At 33.8% G+C, this 15,698-nt stretch overlaps 4 protein-coding genes across 7 annotated transcripts in view; 1 reads left to right on the plus strand and 3 right to left on the minus strand.

Moving 5' to 3' along the window:
* Nucleotides 1–15,698, minus strand: part of LOC100175212 — a gene marked incomplete at its 3' end in the record, with an annotated part of 276,802 nt that overhangs the window by 140,757 nt on the left and 120,347 nt on the right. The gene's annotated exons all lie outside the window — the stretch shown is intronic.
* On the minus strand, nt 24–6,207 carry LOC113474929 (macrophage mannose receptor 1-like). Of its 3 annotated transcripts, XM_026837998.1 has the most exons (11): nt 6,051–6,202; nt 5,869–5,895; nt 5,700–5,806; nt 5,062–5,170; nt 4,821–4,997; nt 4,669–4,716; nt 4,074–4,190; nt 3,868–3,963; nt 3,614–3,811; nt 1,563–1,759; nt 24–1,142 (listed from the first exon to the last, which is right to left on the minus strand). In XM_026837998.1, exons 1-11 carry the CDS (start codon nt 6,088–6,090, stop codon nt 780–782), a joined length of 1,479 nt encoding a protein of 492 aa, XP_026693799.1. In that variant the 5' UTR covers nt 6,091–6,202; the 3' UTR covers nt 24–779. The 3 variants fall into 3 exon arrangements, with proteins under 3 accessions (XP_026693799.1, XP_026693800.1, XP_026693801.1); XM_026837999.1 differs by lacking the exon at nt 4,821–4,997 and having other exon boundaries at nt 6,051–6,204; XM_026838000.1 differs by lacking the exons at nt 24–1,142; nt 1,563–1,759 and adding an exon at nt 3,250–3,487 and having other exon boundaries at nt 6,051–6,207.
* Nucleotides 8,690–10,249, minus strand: LOC113474931. The gene is made up of 3 exons (XM_026838002.1): nt 10,128–10,249; nt 9,145–9,408; nt 8,690–8,877 (listed from the first exon to the last, which is right to left on the minus strand). Exons 1-3 carry the CDS (start codon nt 10,201–10,203, stop codon nt 8,762–8,764), a joined length of 456 nt encoding a protein of 151 aa, XP_026693803.1. The 5' UTR covers nt 10,204–10,249; the 3' UTR covers nt 8,690–8,761.
* Nucleotides 15,288–15,698, plus strand: part of LOC100176613 (DNA (cytosine-5)-methyltransferase 3A-like) — an 11,534-nt gene continuing 11,123 nt past the window's right edge. For both annotated transcript variants that reach the window (XM_002126323.5, XM_026837996.1), the window contains exon 1: nt 15,288–15,475. In XM_002126323.5, the coding sequence (XP_002126359.3) occupies nt 15,290–15,475 (186 nt within the window). In that variant the 5' untranslated portion in view covers nt 15,288–15,289. The remainder of the gene's footprint in view (nt 15,476–15,698) is intronic.

A 15,698-nucleotide genomic window follows, 5' to 3' on the forward strand; every position in this document is an offset into this window, starting at 1 on the left:
GCCGCTGCTTTTAAAGATGTGTACAACGTACAAGTATTGAAGTATACATTGCATACATTGAGGTTTGAACATAGCATTGCTAATGCATGTTACAAAATATGCCGCGTTTGATGAAATTGTTCATTTCATTAGGACAAGTAAAAATTTCGTTGGGACAAGTAAACTAATGTATTAACTTGTCCTTTGGACAAGCACCTAAAACAGGTTAATGTAGAGCCCTGACGTGTATTGCGGTTAAAAAGACGTCTCGTTTCGTAATTTCCAATAAAAATTATTTAATTAAAAAGCATTTATAACTTTTGCAGCCAGTGGTGCAACTAGCACGTTTAAAAGGAGTCTGTCATACAGATAAAAAACAATGTTATCTCTGAAGCGAAATAAACGCTTTAGATATTGGTTTTGCACACTAATCTTTCTTTTCTACATTATGCGGTAAATTAGGGCCAATATTACATTATTTATACTTAATTAGAAACGTCTTTTTAATAAATAAAACATTGGTGTAAGTTTTACGCATGTCCATCGTGAATAATCTAACGATTAATTACGCCAGAATAACTTTAATAAACCATTACAATTGTTACATTACAAACGAGATTGTTATAAAACAAATGTTTTATTCGCTTCCATACGATCTGTAGTTTGATTTACGCACATATTAATATGGAAACATGCGCATTACGGACTGTGAAAGTTCAAGGCTGAATTAAAACCATATTTCCACTTGGCAAATTAAACGAACCTGGAGATATGTAATCGAGTGTGTGCGTTATTTTGTGTTAGTCAGGCGATGCTTTTATCAGGCGAGTTGTGTTTATACGCGGCCATTTTCTAAACAAAAACTTGCGCACCCCCCTCCCCTTTTTAAGTTCCTGGATACCCCCCTGATCCGTGGTATATCGATGAAAAATACATTTACAATGATTCTTTAAAAACTTACGTGCGAGTTGCTCTTCTGTTGGTAGTGGAAAATCATGATTATGATACCATTGACGTGGCATAAATATTTGAGTGCCATCAGACCAATGAAATGACCTCAAATCTTCATTAGTTCGGGCAAAATCCAACCACATACCATTGAAATCGTAGTATCCAGGATAATTATTCTGTTCTTTTGCCCGAAACCATATTGGTGAATATACCTTTAAAATAAAAACTAATAGTATGACACAGCACCAGATAAAACATTATATTACAGAGGGTTCAGTGTCACAAAGCTCCATAAAGTTCAACAACAAGATAAGAGGTTATATATGTGGAGAAAATAGTCATATTTAAGGAATAGTATTTTTTATATTGACAGAAATTCACTAAATCATGTTTCAACTACTACTATGCATTACTTCAGTATACATATTTTTTTGTAACAGTTAGCACAGTAATACCCTTTTTTATATTTCCTTTTAGACTTAATGCAACTAACTACAGTCATTTTAAATGTCTATTCTATGATTTGCAGCCTTTGAAACAAACGTAAACATATAACATACATTTAATATCTAATAGAAAATAATGTCTCACATTCAAGCTGTAAGTTCATAATAAAACTAAACTTAACTTACCTTTAACAACGCGATAAGTCTATCATGCTCACTTTTATGCAGTAAATAGGGAAAGTGTGAACCTGTGAGTGCACAATGATCTATGGCTTCCTGGCGGTTGTACCAAGGCTCAGTGGCAAAATAAAAAAAATGCCAACGCTCCGTTAGAGTGGTAAAGTTATACGTATACAATGGAAGTTCTCCACCTACAGTCATGTCTACGACAAAAAAATAAAGCTTAACACTTAAGAAGAGTATCAATTTAAAACGTTGTGATGTTTTTCGAGGGTATCAATTTAAAACGTTGTTAAGTTTTTCGAGGTATCATATTGCGAATTGCCTAAAAATGATTAAGAAGTGTTTTTAATAAAACACACGATTCGTATAAACATTAGAATTGCCTAAAAATGATTAACAAGTGTTTTTAATAAAACACACGATTCGTATAAACATTAGATCTATGTATGGATCAACAGCATTTTAAGTTTTTCGAGGTATCATTATTGTTCATATGCATACTGTATGATCAACGTTTTTTGACGTACGAGTTAGTGACTGCTTGATTTCACCAGTTACAAAACCATATGGACAATAGGCAACAAGGATTGGTTAATTAATAGTCGCCGTTATCATAGGCGTAAAGTTTACTAAACGTTAGGGTTGCAAAAACCAGAAAAAAAAGGAAGTCTTTGCAACCCTTTGTTTTCGGTTTGCAACCGTTTAAATATGTGCTTTTTAAACGCTCATACAAACGTAAACGTATTCAGAAATACTTAGGGATGAGACAAATTAAAATTACGCTGGTTCGGCGAGTCCGTGTAATGAAAAACGGTCAAATCCGATTGCCCGGCCAGTAGGGATGCACATTACAGAATTTCGATTCCTTGAGATTCGAATCCTTTTGTATTCGAATCTAATTACGGGATTCGGTATTCTGTTTAATGACGTCGTTACACGTCATCTCATATACTATATTAACAATTTTTGAAACTTATTAATTTTGAAAAAAAATATTTTTGTGTTTGTGGGACTTTCGAGAGTAAACGTTTCGTAACGTCTTTTCATAGCCTGCTATACGTTTCATGACGCAAAAACTACTCAATAGTACAATTTTTGATCATTTTACAACTCAAGATCCAACAAGGCTGTTATGAAAGGGTCAATAAACTGACTTTTGTGGGTAAAATTTTTTTTTTCTATAAATATAAAAAGATTCGAAATTCTAGATTCGGAATTCTAGATTCGAATTAAAGTATTCTAGGATATCCTAGAATACCTAATTATTCTGTAATGTGCATCCCTACCGGCCAGTGACGTCACAGTTGCTATGTCGCATGCGCCTTTCGTCAAGCCCACACGAGTGTGCGGTTATCTTACAAACGAAGACCCGTCCATCGGAAAAAGTGGGTTTCTAGAACGAAATATCCCGGAAATAAACTACCTTAATCGTTTCCAACACTGCTTTATATTTATATACAATGTTTTCCTCAGCCAAGCAGCATATTTATTACGAATTAGTAAGGATTCACACATGGATTCATTGCATCATAATAGCGGTTGTTTGAACCTGGCAATTGATTACGACATAATAGCAATTCACACGTTGATTATTGACTTCATAATAGCGATTCACACATGAATTATTTAGCAAACAGGAGTTTAAATACCAGTTGAACGCATTTCTATCGTGAATGACGCATCGGTATTGACATATTTTAACGAACGTAAACGAAGTTTGTTCGCAGTAATAATGGCGTCTTCGTTTGGTCGAACATAATTCCTTACGCATTATTAGTCTGGAGAAAATCAAAGGGTTGCCAGGCAACCCTGCAACCCTGTAACTTTACGCCAGTGGCCGTTATTATTAACACTGCCATGGAACGTAAAGTATAACCATGTGTTGGCACGAATTATAAAAACTCGCTTATGCCGTATTCTCCTAATTTCTGTAAAACAAATGACGTTATAATTATAAAAAACGTGGCAAAGTTTGGTGAACCTAACATGAAATTCTAAATGTTGTTGTTAATAGAAATGATGTTAAAACAAACACAGAAGGAATTGTCCCTTACCTCCAAACTCTGGTGGCAAGTTAACAGATTCATAATCTGAAAATGCCCATTCATCTTTCTCATAAAAGTTTTGTGGGTTGGTTTGAAGTAATCCAATCCATACTGTAGAGTCAAAAGCCAAGAGGTGCATGCGTGCTTTTGTGTAGATAAAATCATTCACAACCTTTGATTTTGGCATGGCTAAGCGGCCCCAGGTGTCTAAATATCTTCTTCATTAAATATATGCTTAACCAACATTTTTATTTAAAAAGTACCTTTGCAAAAATCTGAAGCCTCTGTATACCTTGCACGTTCTTTAAAGAAAAGATAAGTCTTACCATCCAATACTTCCTCATGTGTTGCTGTTATGCCTGAATTCATCAAAATATTAGTTATTTTTAGGTAATAATTTTTAAATTAAGTTTTAAACTAAATAAATGTGTCTCTAAGTATTATTTACTTAACACAAAATAAAAATTACCTGAAGACTCATCACAGTTTCTGGAATCCTCCTTGAAAATAACATTGCACCTGCACACTTTGTTAATGCAATCTTGAAAAGCAGGGCAGCTGACAGGGCAGTCAAGTGCTGGGATGTCTAAACATACAATAAAATAAAATGTGTATAATCTTTGATATCAGGCAAATAAAAAGACATGACATTTTATTTTTTATTTGCCAGACAGACCCTTCCCAGACAGAATCCAAACATTATTAATAAATTAAGTTTGAATTTACTATTTGTAAATAATTGAGATTGCAAACAAATCATGAACGATTAAATATGGAGTTGAAAATGTGGTGTAATTTGCAGAGGTCACACCGATATATAAAAAGTTCGTGCGAAGCGACATGCGTCTTACTTGAGCTTTACATGTGACCATAGTTTGACCTTTACATTGGCCTGGTTTAGCCTTCACGTGCATTGAGTTTTAACACTTACATGCATCGTAGTTTGACCTTTACATAGGCCTAGTGTAGCCTGTACGTGCAAGGTAGTTTACCCTTTCATATCAGTATCAGTATGGGTAAAAGCTTAAAATATTACTATCGGTGGAAAAACATAAAGTACAAACCAGTTCTTGTGCCCGTTGGACCAATATTAGGCTGATGTTGGCAAGTAGCTGAAATGTAAAATAAATATGATAAAGATTATTGTATAGTAACAAATCGGAACTTACTAACTTAATTATCAACAAAAACATAAAAACTGCAACAGGAAATGCACCTTTTTGACAAATAAATGGTTTCCTTTCTGCACAGTTACTGACTAACCACTGCCAAGAACTAGCTTTGTCAATGTTCACACAGTCTTTATTTTCATGTGATTGTGCTCCAACTGAAGAGTGGAAGTTAGTATAATCACCACTCTCTAAAGCCTCTCCTTTGTTCCATATAAATCTTCCTAAAGATAATCAGAAATAGGGGATTGATTGCCATGCATTGCAACCGAAATAAAAACTACATACCTTCGGTTATAGTATCATCTAAGCCAATCCAATAGGAAGAGTGGGCATTCCAGGTTAGGTTGCTTGTTATAGCATTACTCAGTGCATTTTGTACTGATGTACTTGTTATCTATTAAAAAACTATAGAAGGTAAAGTACAAATGCACTACTATTTTTAAAAAAATAAATAAAAATGTCTCTGCTGCATTTACACCTAGCCCTACTAGTACATAAAAACATTATGTTATACTTTCCCTTTATAACTTACACTGACTAACAGTAGCACAACAATATAAGCATTTTTAGAGATGCAAAAATAAATTACATAAATTTAGAAATCAATATGTAAGCTTTACTGCAATATTTTTAAATTCCTGAATACTCACTTATAATACATATTTTACTTCTATCTATCCATATAACAGCATCTGTAAGCCAACGAAAATATTTGCCCTGCAGACTGGTGCGCACACATTCAAAAAACTAGTTGTCCCGATTAGTCTGATTTCACTTGTTACACACATAATACTGTTATAATTCTTAATGTCTACGCTACTGAAAACAGCATTTTTTTACGTGGTTGCCAATAACACCCTATTGAACCTTATGGACATCACCCATACTAAAAACTTTTAAACCTGCCAGAAACAGAATGTTACCGAGTAAAGCAGTAGTCCATCTAAATTTCTGCAGTAAGCTTCAGCATCATTAAAGTTTTTAAGATCAGTGACAACTTCATACATTATTCCATTAGCCAGCTTCACATCTGCAGTTTATTGTCATTAGAAAATGCGTAGTAAAATATAAAACATTAACATATTTACTTACATCCTTGGACATAGTGCTGCGTTGTATCTGTATATAGGAAAAATAAATTTGACCTTTTTAATTTTAAATTAAAAGGAAATAAAAATATAAGATGCATAAAACTGTTATCTTGCTGGCATAGTAAAATCTACTAATATTAACTTTTGCAACTAACTAATAAAACGAAACAATGTTTTACTTACAAAAATTTAATAACCATAATGTGAATATCTTCGTGATCATTCCTTTATATGTCCCAGCTAAATAAAAATTGACGAATTACTAAGCCCGATATTTTGTGTTCGAACTTCGAAGATAGAGTTAAAGTTCTTTTTTCTTTTTTTTATTTTAAAATAATCAGGCCAACCAATCAACGAGCGCGATCATTTTAAAAATAATGTCTGCGAAAGATCGGATAGGTGGAAGGCTCTAGTATTTCATCAGATAGGCGGCCAATTTGGTGCATGTTTTTTGGTTATTTGAAAGAACACTTGGACTTAATAATAAATTGAAACGGCTGTAAGGTCTAAAAAGATGCGAAATTTGTTTTCTGCATCGAAAAAGTCAAAAACGAAATTTAGAAGCGGTGAATTTGTAACCTTTAATATGGGTAATTTGATATATATATATATATATATATATATATATATATATAGCAAAGAATGTTTAATAAGGTACTGGGTACATACAAGCTATTTTACGCTTTTCCGCAAATAAAAATCGCAAACGAAACCCAACAAGTTCGTTTAAATTCATTGCGAAAATCGCCGCTTTTGCTCGACTTAAAAACAAAATGGCGACAGTTGGACTACTCGGTGTTTCTACGAATCTGTATTTTTAAAAAGCTATAGTGTTAACAAAGCACATGTATTATTATTAATATCAGCGTCCGTATATAACCTCATGTTTATATACGGACTCTGATTAATATATATGCATTGGTGTTTTTTTTTGCTCTGTACTTTTATTATTATATATAATCATAGAAACACCTTTTTATGGCTTTCTTTGGATTTTCTATTGCTTTGATTTTTATAGCGCAGTGGGTCATAACGAATCGAATGACCACTCGGTTCAAATTTATTACGACCCTCTGTTGAAAACGTTCCAGACAAGACCTTTAAACGTTACAACTTTGATTTTCGATTTAAATTTAGCGGCTGAGTTTGTGGTACGTAGCATAAGAATAAGCAATGACCGGCGCCGTGGCATAGTGGTTATAGCGCACCTGCCTGTAACCCAGAGTATGTGTCCCTGGGCAAGACACTTAACGGCAATTGCTCCAACCAGTGGTCACTAACGGGTTGTCCGAATTATTAGCCATACATAAAAAAATAATGAAAAAATTTAAAAAAATAATCACCCACAAAGTAACATACGTGGTAACTCATAAGCTGGCACGAGGTGTATGAACGCAGGTGTTATAACGAATGTCGTTTTACGGCCACACGAGAATAGTAAGATACATACATGGCAACACGCGGATAGTAAGATACCTACATACCTACATATAGTACAATGGGGGAAGATAGGACACTTAAGCACATATTGCCAAATATTTCAAAATCAAAATAGATGACGGTTTTTGGGTAATACCACGAATTAGTACTATCATTCCTTTATTAATTGACACCAATTTAATAAAATATAATAAAACACACGAGGAGTTATTTAGCGATCCGCACAACAGGTGAAATTTACAAATTTGAAAACACACAGGATAAGATGGGACAGTTTAAAATCATTGTTAATTTTGATTATTAAATGTATTTATAAATAGGAATATCCGTAAATAACGCGAAATAATACTGTACGTTTTGAAAATTAGGTCTAAACATTCTTTTTCTTGCCCTACTGCTATAGTTTTCAAAATGTTACCTATACATTATATTATTGCATAACAATTGGTATTGTTTGTACGACAATGGGTAATGTTCGAACATGAATGGATAAATATTGTATCCTACAAATGTATATGAACTTGTATTAACAGAAAATTGACTATAACTATTTATAAAGTTTTTATTTTTGCTACAAACTGAGCATTACTACTCTGTTTTTCGCACAAGCCCCTTCTATAAATTAACACCAAATACAAATGACCAAATTTCGAATATATTTTCAAAATATTATCTTTTTATTATATCAGTATCCTATAGTTCAAAACCCCCTGAGGTATAAATTACTAAATTAAAAGCAAATTTTTCAAAGTTTGGCAATGAAAACATACAAAACTACAATGTGGAGGAAGATGGGACTCTAAATTGAAATATATTTACATTAGCAATATTCTACAACTTGTAGTTAACCTACCGAGTTTAACAGGCTGTGCTAGTTTCTTTGCCATGTAAACTTTATGTATATACCGTTAAACTGATATTTTTTTTGTTGTTTTTATCTCAAATTAAAGTCATATTGACCCCTGCCTGTTTTCTTTATGCTTATATCTCAGTGTTGTTTTACAAAACTAAAACTAGTTTTATGAGACAAAATCAAACTGTACGAAATATTCAAGGTTGTTGTATGAAGCTACGAAACTAGTTTAATCGTTCGCACATGCAAACTAAAAAAAATCATTGGCTTTACTATAATTTAGCGAGCATTCAAAAATGGCACCTTACTATTTCGCATTTTTTTACCTGTTCAAAATATACTGTTTCTATTTTACATATTTTTTTAATATTTAAAAACAGCAATCAGCTTTGACGGGCGTTTTATAAGGTAGTGATAATACTGTCGAATTATTCTGTAACCTTATTTTCCTGATTATTATTAAATGGGGGTCCGTAAAAAGAAAATTAAAAAAGAGTCTCGTCTGACAAAGTGTCCCATCTTCCCCCACCCTACTATATATATAAAAAAAAAATCGGTCACGCAAAGATAAAAAAAATCAACATATGTTTATATAAGTTTGTTAACCTTTGCATTCCGGCGCCGACATATTGGTTGTGCATTTACATCTATACCCGAAATCAAAATCGATACAATGTAATCCAGAAGGACATGTAATACCTTGGCAGTCGTCTACATCTGAAAAAAAAATAAAAAAAATGTCTGAAAAGGTTACAAAAAATGACATAAAAATTGATTCAAAAAGTAACAGAAAAGGATATGAAAAAAAAAACGCGACTATCAAAGTCAACGCGATACATGATACTACGGGGTAAGATAGATGCCGTTTACACCAAACTTTCACATGACTATGTTTTTACCAGAACCACACTATTGTTTACCAACTGAATAATAAAAAAACAGAATAAAAATATGTCTCATCTTTCCCCAACTTAACCTATATACCTGCTTGAATACCCCAATCAACAAAATTCTCCGTTTGGCTCCAACCGACTGCACCATCTTTTCTCGAAATAATTATTTTGAATGAGCAATTGGTTATGCAAGTTGCAAAGACATCGAATACAACATTTGTATCTCCTTTCGAATAAGCCTCTAGCTTTCTCAGTACAACGGGTTCGTCGAAGCAGTAATGGCCACTTATGTCGAGGTTAACGTCAAGTGTAAAAAATTTTGTTGCGGAAGCTGAAAACATCAGACTGTCGGAATCTGCAAAGTAGATAAGTATTAACAAAGTAGTACTTTGTTTAAATAAGACGCTGAATAAATAAATGATACTTATTTATCTTCGTGTGGCGGGGCAACGACAGTCGTACGGCGCCGTGGTACAGTGGTTAGCTCGCCCTGTTGCTGCCACTGTGAATGTACCTGGACACTTAAAGGCAATTTCTCCAACCCAACAGTACCCTAATCTAATATATTGTTCCAATAACCAACCATACAAATATCAAGTACCTTCAGAGAGTTATACGTGGGGTAATTCGTAAATTATCACGAGGTAAATGAAACAGAACGGTCTAGTGCCAAGGCAAAAGTAGGGCCTATAGTGAGCCTGCCTTTAACCCATATATATAATGGGTTCAAATTAAGGGTCGTCGCCGCTACCATTGTGGAAGTATGGGGCTTTGTGCAAAACACTTAACAACAACTGCTCCAGCCCAGTGGGAACTGGAATGGGTTGTCCAATTATCAACCATAAAATATCCCCCATGAATAATCACCTATATAAAAAGAACTCATATATACTTTAATGGCAACTGGTAAGCTGGCACGAGATGTATAAAACAGAACACTCGTGTTATAACGACTGTCGTTTTCCGGTCACGTAAGGATAAAGCAAGTTATATTCGTTTATTCAACTGTATTTTTAATTTAAAAAAAAATACAACTATTAAAAATACAGTTAAATTTTATATTTTTATACTTACCTTCTTCACATTTACCCTGAGCAAGCAGACAAAGGCATAAAATTACAAGCTTCGCGAAAAGTTGAAGCATTTCCATTTTGTCACTTATAGTCAAATGGCAACCACAAACCACTGCCCGTCCAGTCCTGCATGAAATTTACATTTACAGAAATAGCATACGTAAAAACAAAGAGTACACATGTTTTCGTGCTGTATGGCGCACAATTTCGTTCGAAATATGACGTATGGGTCCAGGCCTGAAATGTAACATGTAAAATACGGCGGTCGGATCAGTTTATTCCACAAATCAATGAATGTTCGGTGAAATGTAATGTCAAACGGACCGTTACTAACAAATTACTGCATACGTTAGCACATAAAATGCATACGTTAGCACATATAGTTTTTCATATTCTCTAATCCTGTTTTATTAAATTTTAATAAAAGACAGTGGAACATACAGTACAATGGGGGAAAATGGGACCCTTAAGCACATATTGCCTAATATTTTCAAAATCAAAATAGATGACGGTTTTTGGGTAATACCACGAATTAGTACTATTATTCCGTTATTAATTGACAACAATTTAAGAAAATACAATAAAACACACGAGAAGTTATTTAGCGATCCGCAAAACAAGTGAAATTTTACAAATTCGAAAACACACAGGATAAGATGGGACAGTTTAAAATCATTGTTAATTTTGATTATTAAGTGTATTTATAAATCGGAATATACGTAAATAACACGAAATAATACTGTACGCTTTGAAAATTAAAATTAAGTCTAAACATTCTTTTTCCTGCCCTACTGCTATAGTTTTTAACATGTTACCTATATGCACAGAAATAAAAAAGAGTAGAACGCGCAACTGCTCAAAACCGTGATATATTCTTTTTTTCTATTCACGTGACCGCCAACTCCGTCCCCATTTCCCTTCGTCTCCATTGTAAAAGATAGGCGCATAGTATTTTTGGAAGGTTTTAGCTGTTTATTTTAAAAACTACACCAACTATTCAAGTTTGTTAGGCTAGTTTAGTTATTTGGTACGTTAACGCTTACAGTTTACCACTTGTTTAGGAAATTTAATTATTTAAAAAAATTAATTAAAAATTTCAAACAAACGGTTTTTTAGAAATATATATATATTAGAAAATAGTTTTTTTTACACAATAACTTTAAATTAAGTCAAAAAAACGAAGAAAAACTACACAAAACGTCATCGACTCCATTGGCTACAATAGTAAACGGGAACGACCCGCAAACGAGAGACAGTGTATCGTGCTCTCTCCTTTGCCGACATTGGAGATGCGCCTTCTATTCTTTTTTATTTCTGTGCCTATATGCATTGTATAATTGCATAACAATTGGTACTGTTTGAACGACAATGGGAAATGTTCAAACATAAACGAATAAATATTGTATCCAACAAGTGTAGCCTATATGAACTTGTAATAACAGAAAATTAATTATAACTATTAATAAAGTTTTTATTTTTGTTACAAATTGGGTATTACTACTCTATTTTTGGCACAAGCCACTTCTCATAAATTATCACCAAGTGCAAATGACCAAATTTCGAATATATTTTCAAAATATTATCTTTTTATTATATCAGTATCTTATAGTTGAATATCCCCTGAGGTTTAAATTACTAATTTAAAAGCAAACCTTCCAAATGAAAAACATACAAAACAACAATGTGGGGGAAGATGGGACTCTAAATTGAAATATATTTGCATTAGCAGTATTCTACAACCATGGGCGTCGCCAAGGGGGGCCTGAGGGGCCATGCCCCCCCCAAATTTTGAGTTTTACAGTAATGTTATTGGTGAAAAAATAAAATAAAGTGTTACACCTGCTAAACAGTGATGTTCAAATGGGGGATTTCGATCCGGTTCCGGATCTTTTTTCAAATTAAACGAAAAAGAAAAAAAAGAAAACATTTATGCCTGCTTTTAAGTTTCTTATATGATGGATGAACTCACGTGTGAATCCATACTATTTCGTAATAAACAGTCTACCTGCTAGCTAAGAAAAACAAATCTCAAATTTCGTGACAAAAATGGCTGGTGGTAAGCAACCAATGGAGTTTTAAATGTAGTTGTAGATCGTTGTGTTTTCATGCGGCGTAATTGTGAAAAATAAATGTCATTCACAGTACGCCTTCCCGTGTTTTGTGTTGTAATTAGGAGGTTTTTTAAACTCAAAATACAACCGTAAAACATTTGGCCCCCACCAAAATTTTAGGCTGGCTACGCCCTTGTCTACAACTTGTAGTTAACCTACCGAGTTTAACAGGCTGTGCTAGTTTCTTTGCCATGTAAACTTCATATATATAACGTTAAACCGATATTTTTTGTTGTTTTTATCTCAAATTAAAGTCATATTAACCCCTGCCTATTTTCTTCATGCTTATATCTTAGTGTTTTTTTACAAAAGTAAAACTAGTTTTATGAGACAAAATCAAACTGTACGAAAAATTCAAGGTTGTTTTATGAAGCTATGAAACTAGTTTAATCGTTCGCACACGCAAACTAAAAAAATTCATTGGCTTTACTATGATTTAGCAAGCATTAAAAAATAGCACCTTACTATTTCGCATTTTTTACCTGTTCAAAGTATACCGTTTCTATTTTACACATTGTTTTAATATTTAAAAACAGTAATCAGCTTTGACGGGCGTTTTATAACGTCGTGATAATACTGTCGAATAATTCTGTAAACTTATTTTCCTGATTATGATTAAATGGGGGTCCGTAAACAGAAAATTAAAAAAAGTCTGACAAAGTGTCCTATCTTCCCCCACCCCACTATATAATATGCCCAACTAATTATTTTTTACTTCAACAAAATTACAAAACCAAAACGGCGTTTCAATTTATGTGTATTAGTCTTACCCAAAGTGGTCTTACCCGCAGAGCCATGAAAATACCGAGTAGTCCAACCCAAAGTTAGTATAAACCAAGTTAGGCAACGGCGCTCGTGTCCGCCATTACGGAGCCCACAGAGCGTGAGTCGCCTATACAAATGCATGGTCGGCATGTGTTCATTTAGTTCTTGTAAGCGATACAAAGCAAGAAAACACGTATAGCGGTTGTTTTAACATTTAAAATATAATTTCTAATATAAATCTTGTTATATAATATTAAATCTAGAAATTTAGGTGGGGTAAATTAATATTTTGACTGGTTTTCGGCGTACTGTGTGATTTACCAAGGTACTTTACGTTGGCGATTAAGACTAGCAGCAATCAGCTTAGTTTACATAATAGTATATGATCATACCTACGAATCTACAGAGCCATTCTTTACTACATTTATAATCCAACATGAGTGGACATGCAGCTCCAAACTGCTTAAGTACTAGCAGATAAGGTGTTCGCGTTTTCCGATTTCCTAAAGACCCGGAACACAGAAAAGGTAGCTTACTAATTCAAGCAGAGGACCGTTTCGTTGCCGGGTATAGGTGTTAAGTTTGTGAGCCAAAAAGTGAAGTCATGGCAAATTACATGCAAAACTGCAGCTAGATACACCAGTTTATGGTAATGTTATGCGTTTTTTTTTGTATTTTTATATTTTAAACATGTTCTTTTATGTTTTTGGTTAGTAAACTTGATATTTTCAGTTTTTTTTACTTTTTAATCGTTTGAGTCTTCAATAAAAGTTGATTATTTTTGTGAGGTTTATTATTGTGATAAGACATAACATTAGTAGAAAGCCATTTTTACGCGCAGAAGTACTTGGTTTTTAAAAAATCGCAATATTTTAAACGAAAAACAGCACCCAGCAATGATAAAATGCTATGCCGTGGGCTCCCTAATGGCGGCGACTATGACGTCATAGACGCGGAGACAATGGATAACAAAACTCGTTGTTTTACAATCCGTAACTTGGTCTATACTAACTTTGGTCCAACCCATTGGCAAAATTGAACGCCATCTTGTTTCCAAAATAACACACAGCGGTATAGGGAAAATGCTGTTTTTCGATAATTTGAAAGAAAACTCGGAGGTCAAAGTAAATTTAAAATATAAAAAGTCTAAAAAACATGTGTTATTTGTTTTCTGTATCAACAAAAGTCAAAAAATAGAATAAGAAGCGATTGATTTGTGACATTTTAGTCATTTAATGCGGCTAAATATATTTTTTCAAAAAAATGTTTGTTAAGGTAAATAGAAGCTGTTTTACGCCTTCCCACAAAAGGAAATCGCAAATATAACTTAACAAGTTCGTTTAAATTCAATGCGAAAGTCGCCGCTTTTGCTTTATTTTGAACACACTAAGACAGCAGTTGGACTACTCGGTGTTTCCATGACTCTGGTCTTACCCACGCATACTCTTTAAAAGTAATAGGCCTGGTTAATTCAGAGCCATTGAAATACCGAGTAGTCCAACCCAAAGTTAGTATAGACCAATTGAAGCCAATTTGTGCCCAAATATCACAGAAATAAAAAAGAATAGAACGCACATCTCCAATGTCGACAAAGGAGAGAGGTGATACACTCTCTCTCTTTCGCGGATAGTTCCCGTTTAGTATTGTAGTCAATGAAGTCGATGACGTTTTATGTAGTTTTTCTTCGTTTTTTGACTCAATTTAAAGTTATAGTGTAAAAAAACTATTTTCTAATGTATATATATTTCTAACAAACCGTTTGTTCGAAGTTTTTAATTAAATTTTTTAAATAATTAAATTTCCTAAACAAGTGATAAACTGTAAGCGCCAACCTACTAAATAACTAAACTGGCCTAATAAACTTGAATAGGCTAGTTGGTGTAAGTTTTGAAATAAACAGCTAAAACCTTCCCAAAATACTATGCGCCTATCTTTTACAATAGAGAAATAGAGAACAACCGAAATGGGGACGGAGTTGGCGGTCACGTGAATAGAAAAAAGAATATATCACGGTTTTGGGCAGTTGCCAATTGCGCGTTCTACTCTTTTTTATTTCTGTGCCAAATATAGGTAGGTGGGGAAAATGCATGTTTTCGGTAATTTGAAGGGGAACTTGGACGTAAAAATAAACATTTTAGTCATTTAGTATTGATAATTTTATATATTTCTTGCAAAGAACGAACATTCTTTTTCGAAAAGAGCCGCCCCAACAGAATAGAACTGTTTTGTTAGATATCTATGCGTGTATGCGAAAATGTGCGTCGTTCGCGCCAAATTAAAACCGGTGATGCCCCTTTTAACATTGGGTGTATGGGCGGCAAGTTCTTTTAGTTGGTTTAGATTTTTGTTTTGTAAAGATTTACTATTTTCTGTTTTCCTTTATAAAATATTACGACTGTGGGATATTATTAGTTTAAACATGTCCCGCAAGAAGGAACGACGCAGCAAAAAGGTTATCGTTATTTCGTCCGAGGTTAGTATGGTTCCCTAATAAAATTACAAGTTGCAAACGGTTGCAGATATTCTGGTTATTTCGACCAGAAACGCTACGCGGCCACGTTCAATAGATGTCAAACGACTATACGAGTTTAAAAAACTAACTTCTGGTCAGATACCTCAAATGGTGTTTAAACTTGTCCGGCGCCGTGGCGTAGTGGTTAGCGCGCCTGCCTGTAACCATTAGGTAATGGGTTCAA

The sequence above is a fragment of the Ciona intestinalis genome, unplaced genomic scaffold, assembly GCF_000224145.3.
Source record: "Ciona intestinalis unplaced genomic scaffold, KH HT000047.2, whole genome shotgun sequence".
Lineage (NCBI taxonomy): Eukaryota > Metazoa > Chordata > Ascidiacea > Phlebobranchia > Cionidae > Ciona > Ciona intestinalis.

Excerpts from the sequence above, each read along its gene's own strand:
- LOC113474929 (XM_026837998.1), bottom strand. The coding sequence starts at position 6,090 with ATGATCACGAAGATATTCACATTATGGTTATTAAATTTTT. Across the intron at positions 5,171-5,699 it reads ATGGACTACTGCTTTACTCG|ATAACAAGTACATCAGTACA; the intron begins GTAACATTCTGT and ends GTTTTTTAATAG. Across the intron at positions 3,812-3,867 it reads GGCTTCAGATTTTTGCAAAG|ACACCTGGGGCCGCTTAGCC; the intron begins GTACTTTTTAAA and ends GAAGATATTTAG.
- LOC113474931 (XM_026838002.1), bottom strand. The coding sequence starts at position 10,203 with ATGGAAATGCTTCAACTTTTCGCGAAGCTTGTAATTTTATGCCTTTGT. Across the intron at positions 9,409-10,127 it reads TCAGGGTAAATGTGAAGAAG|ATTCCGACAGTCTGATGTTT; the intron begins GTAAGTATAAAA and ends TCTACTTTGCAG. Across the intron at positions 8,878-9,144 it reads TGATTGGGGTATTCAAGCAG|ATGTAGACGACTGCCAAGGT; the intron begins GTATATAGGTTA and ends TTTTTTTTTCAG.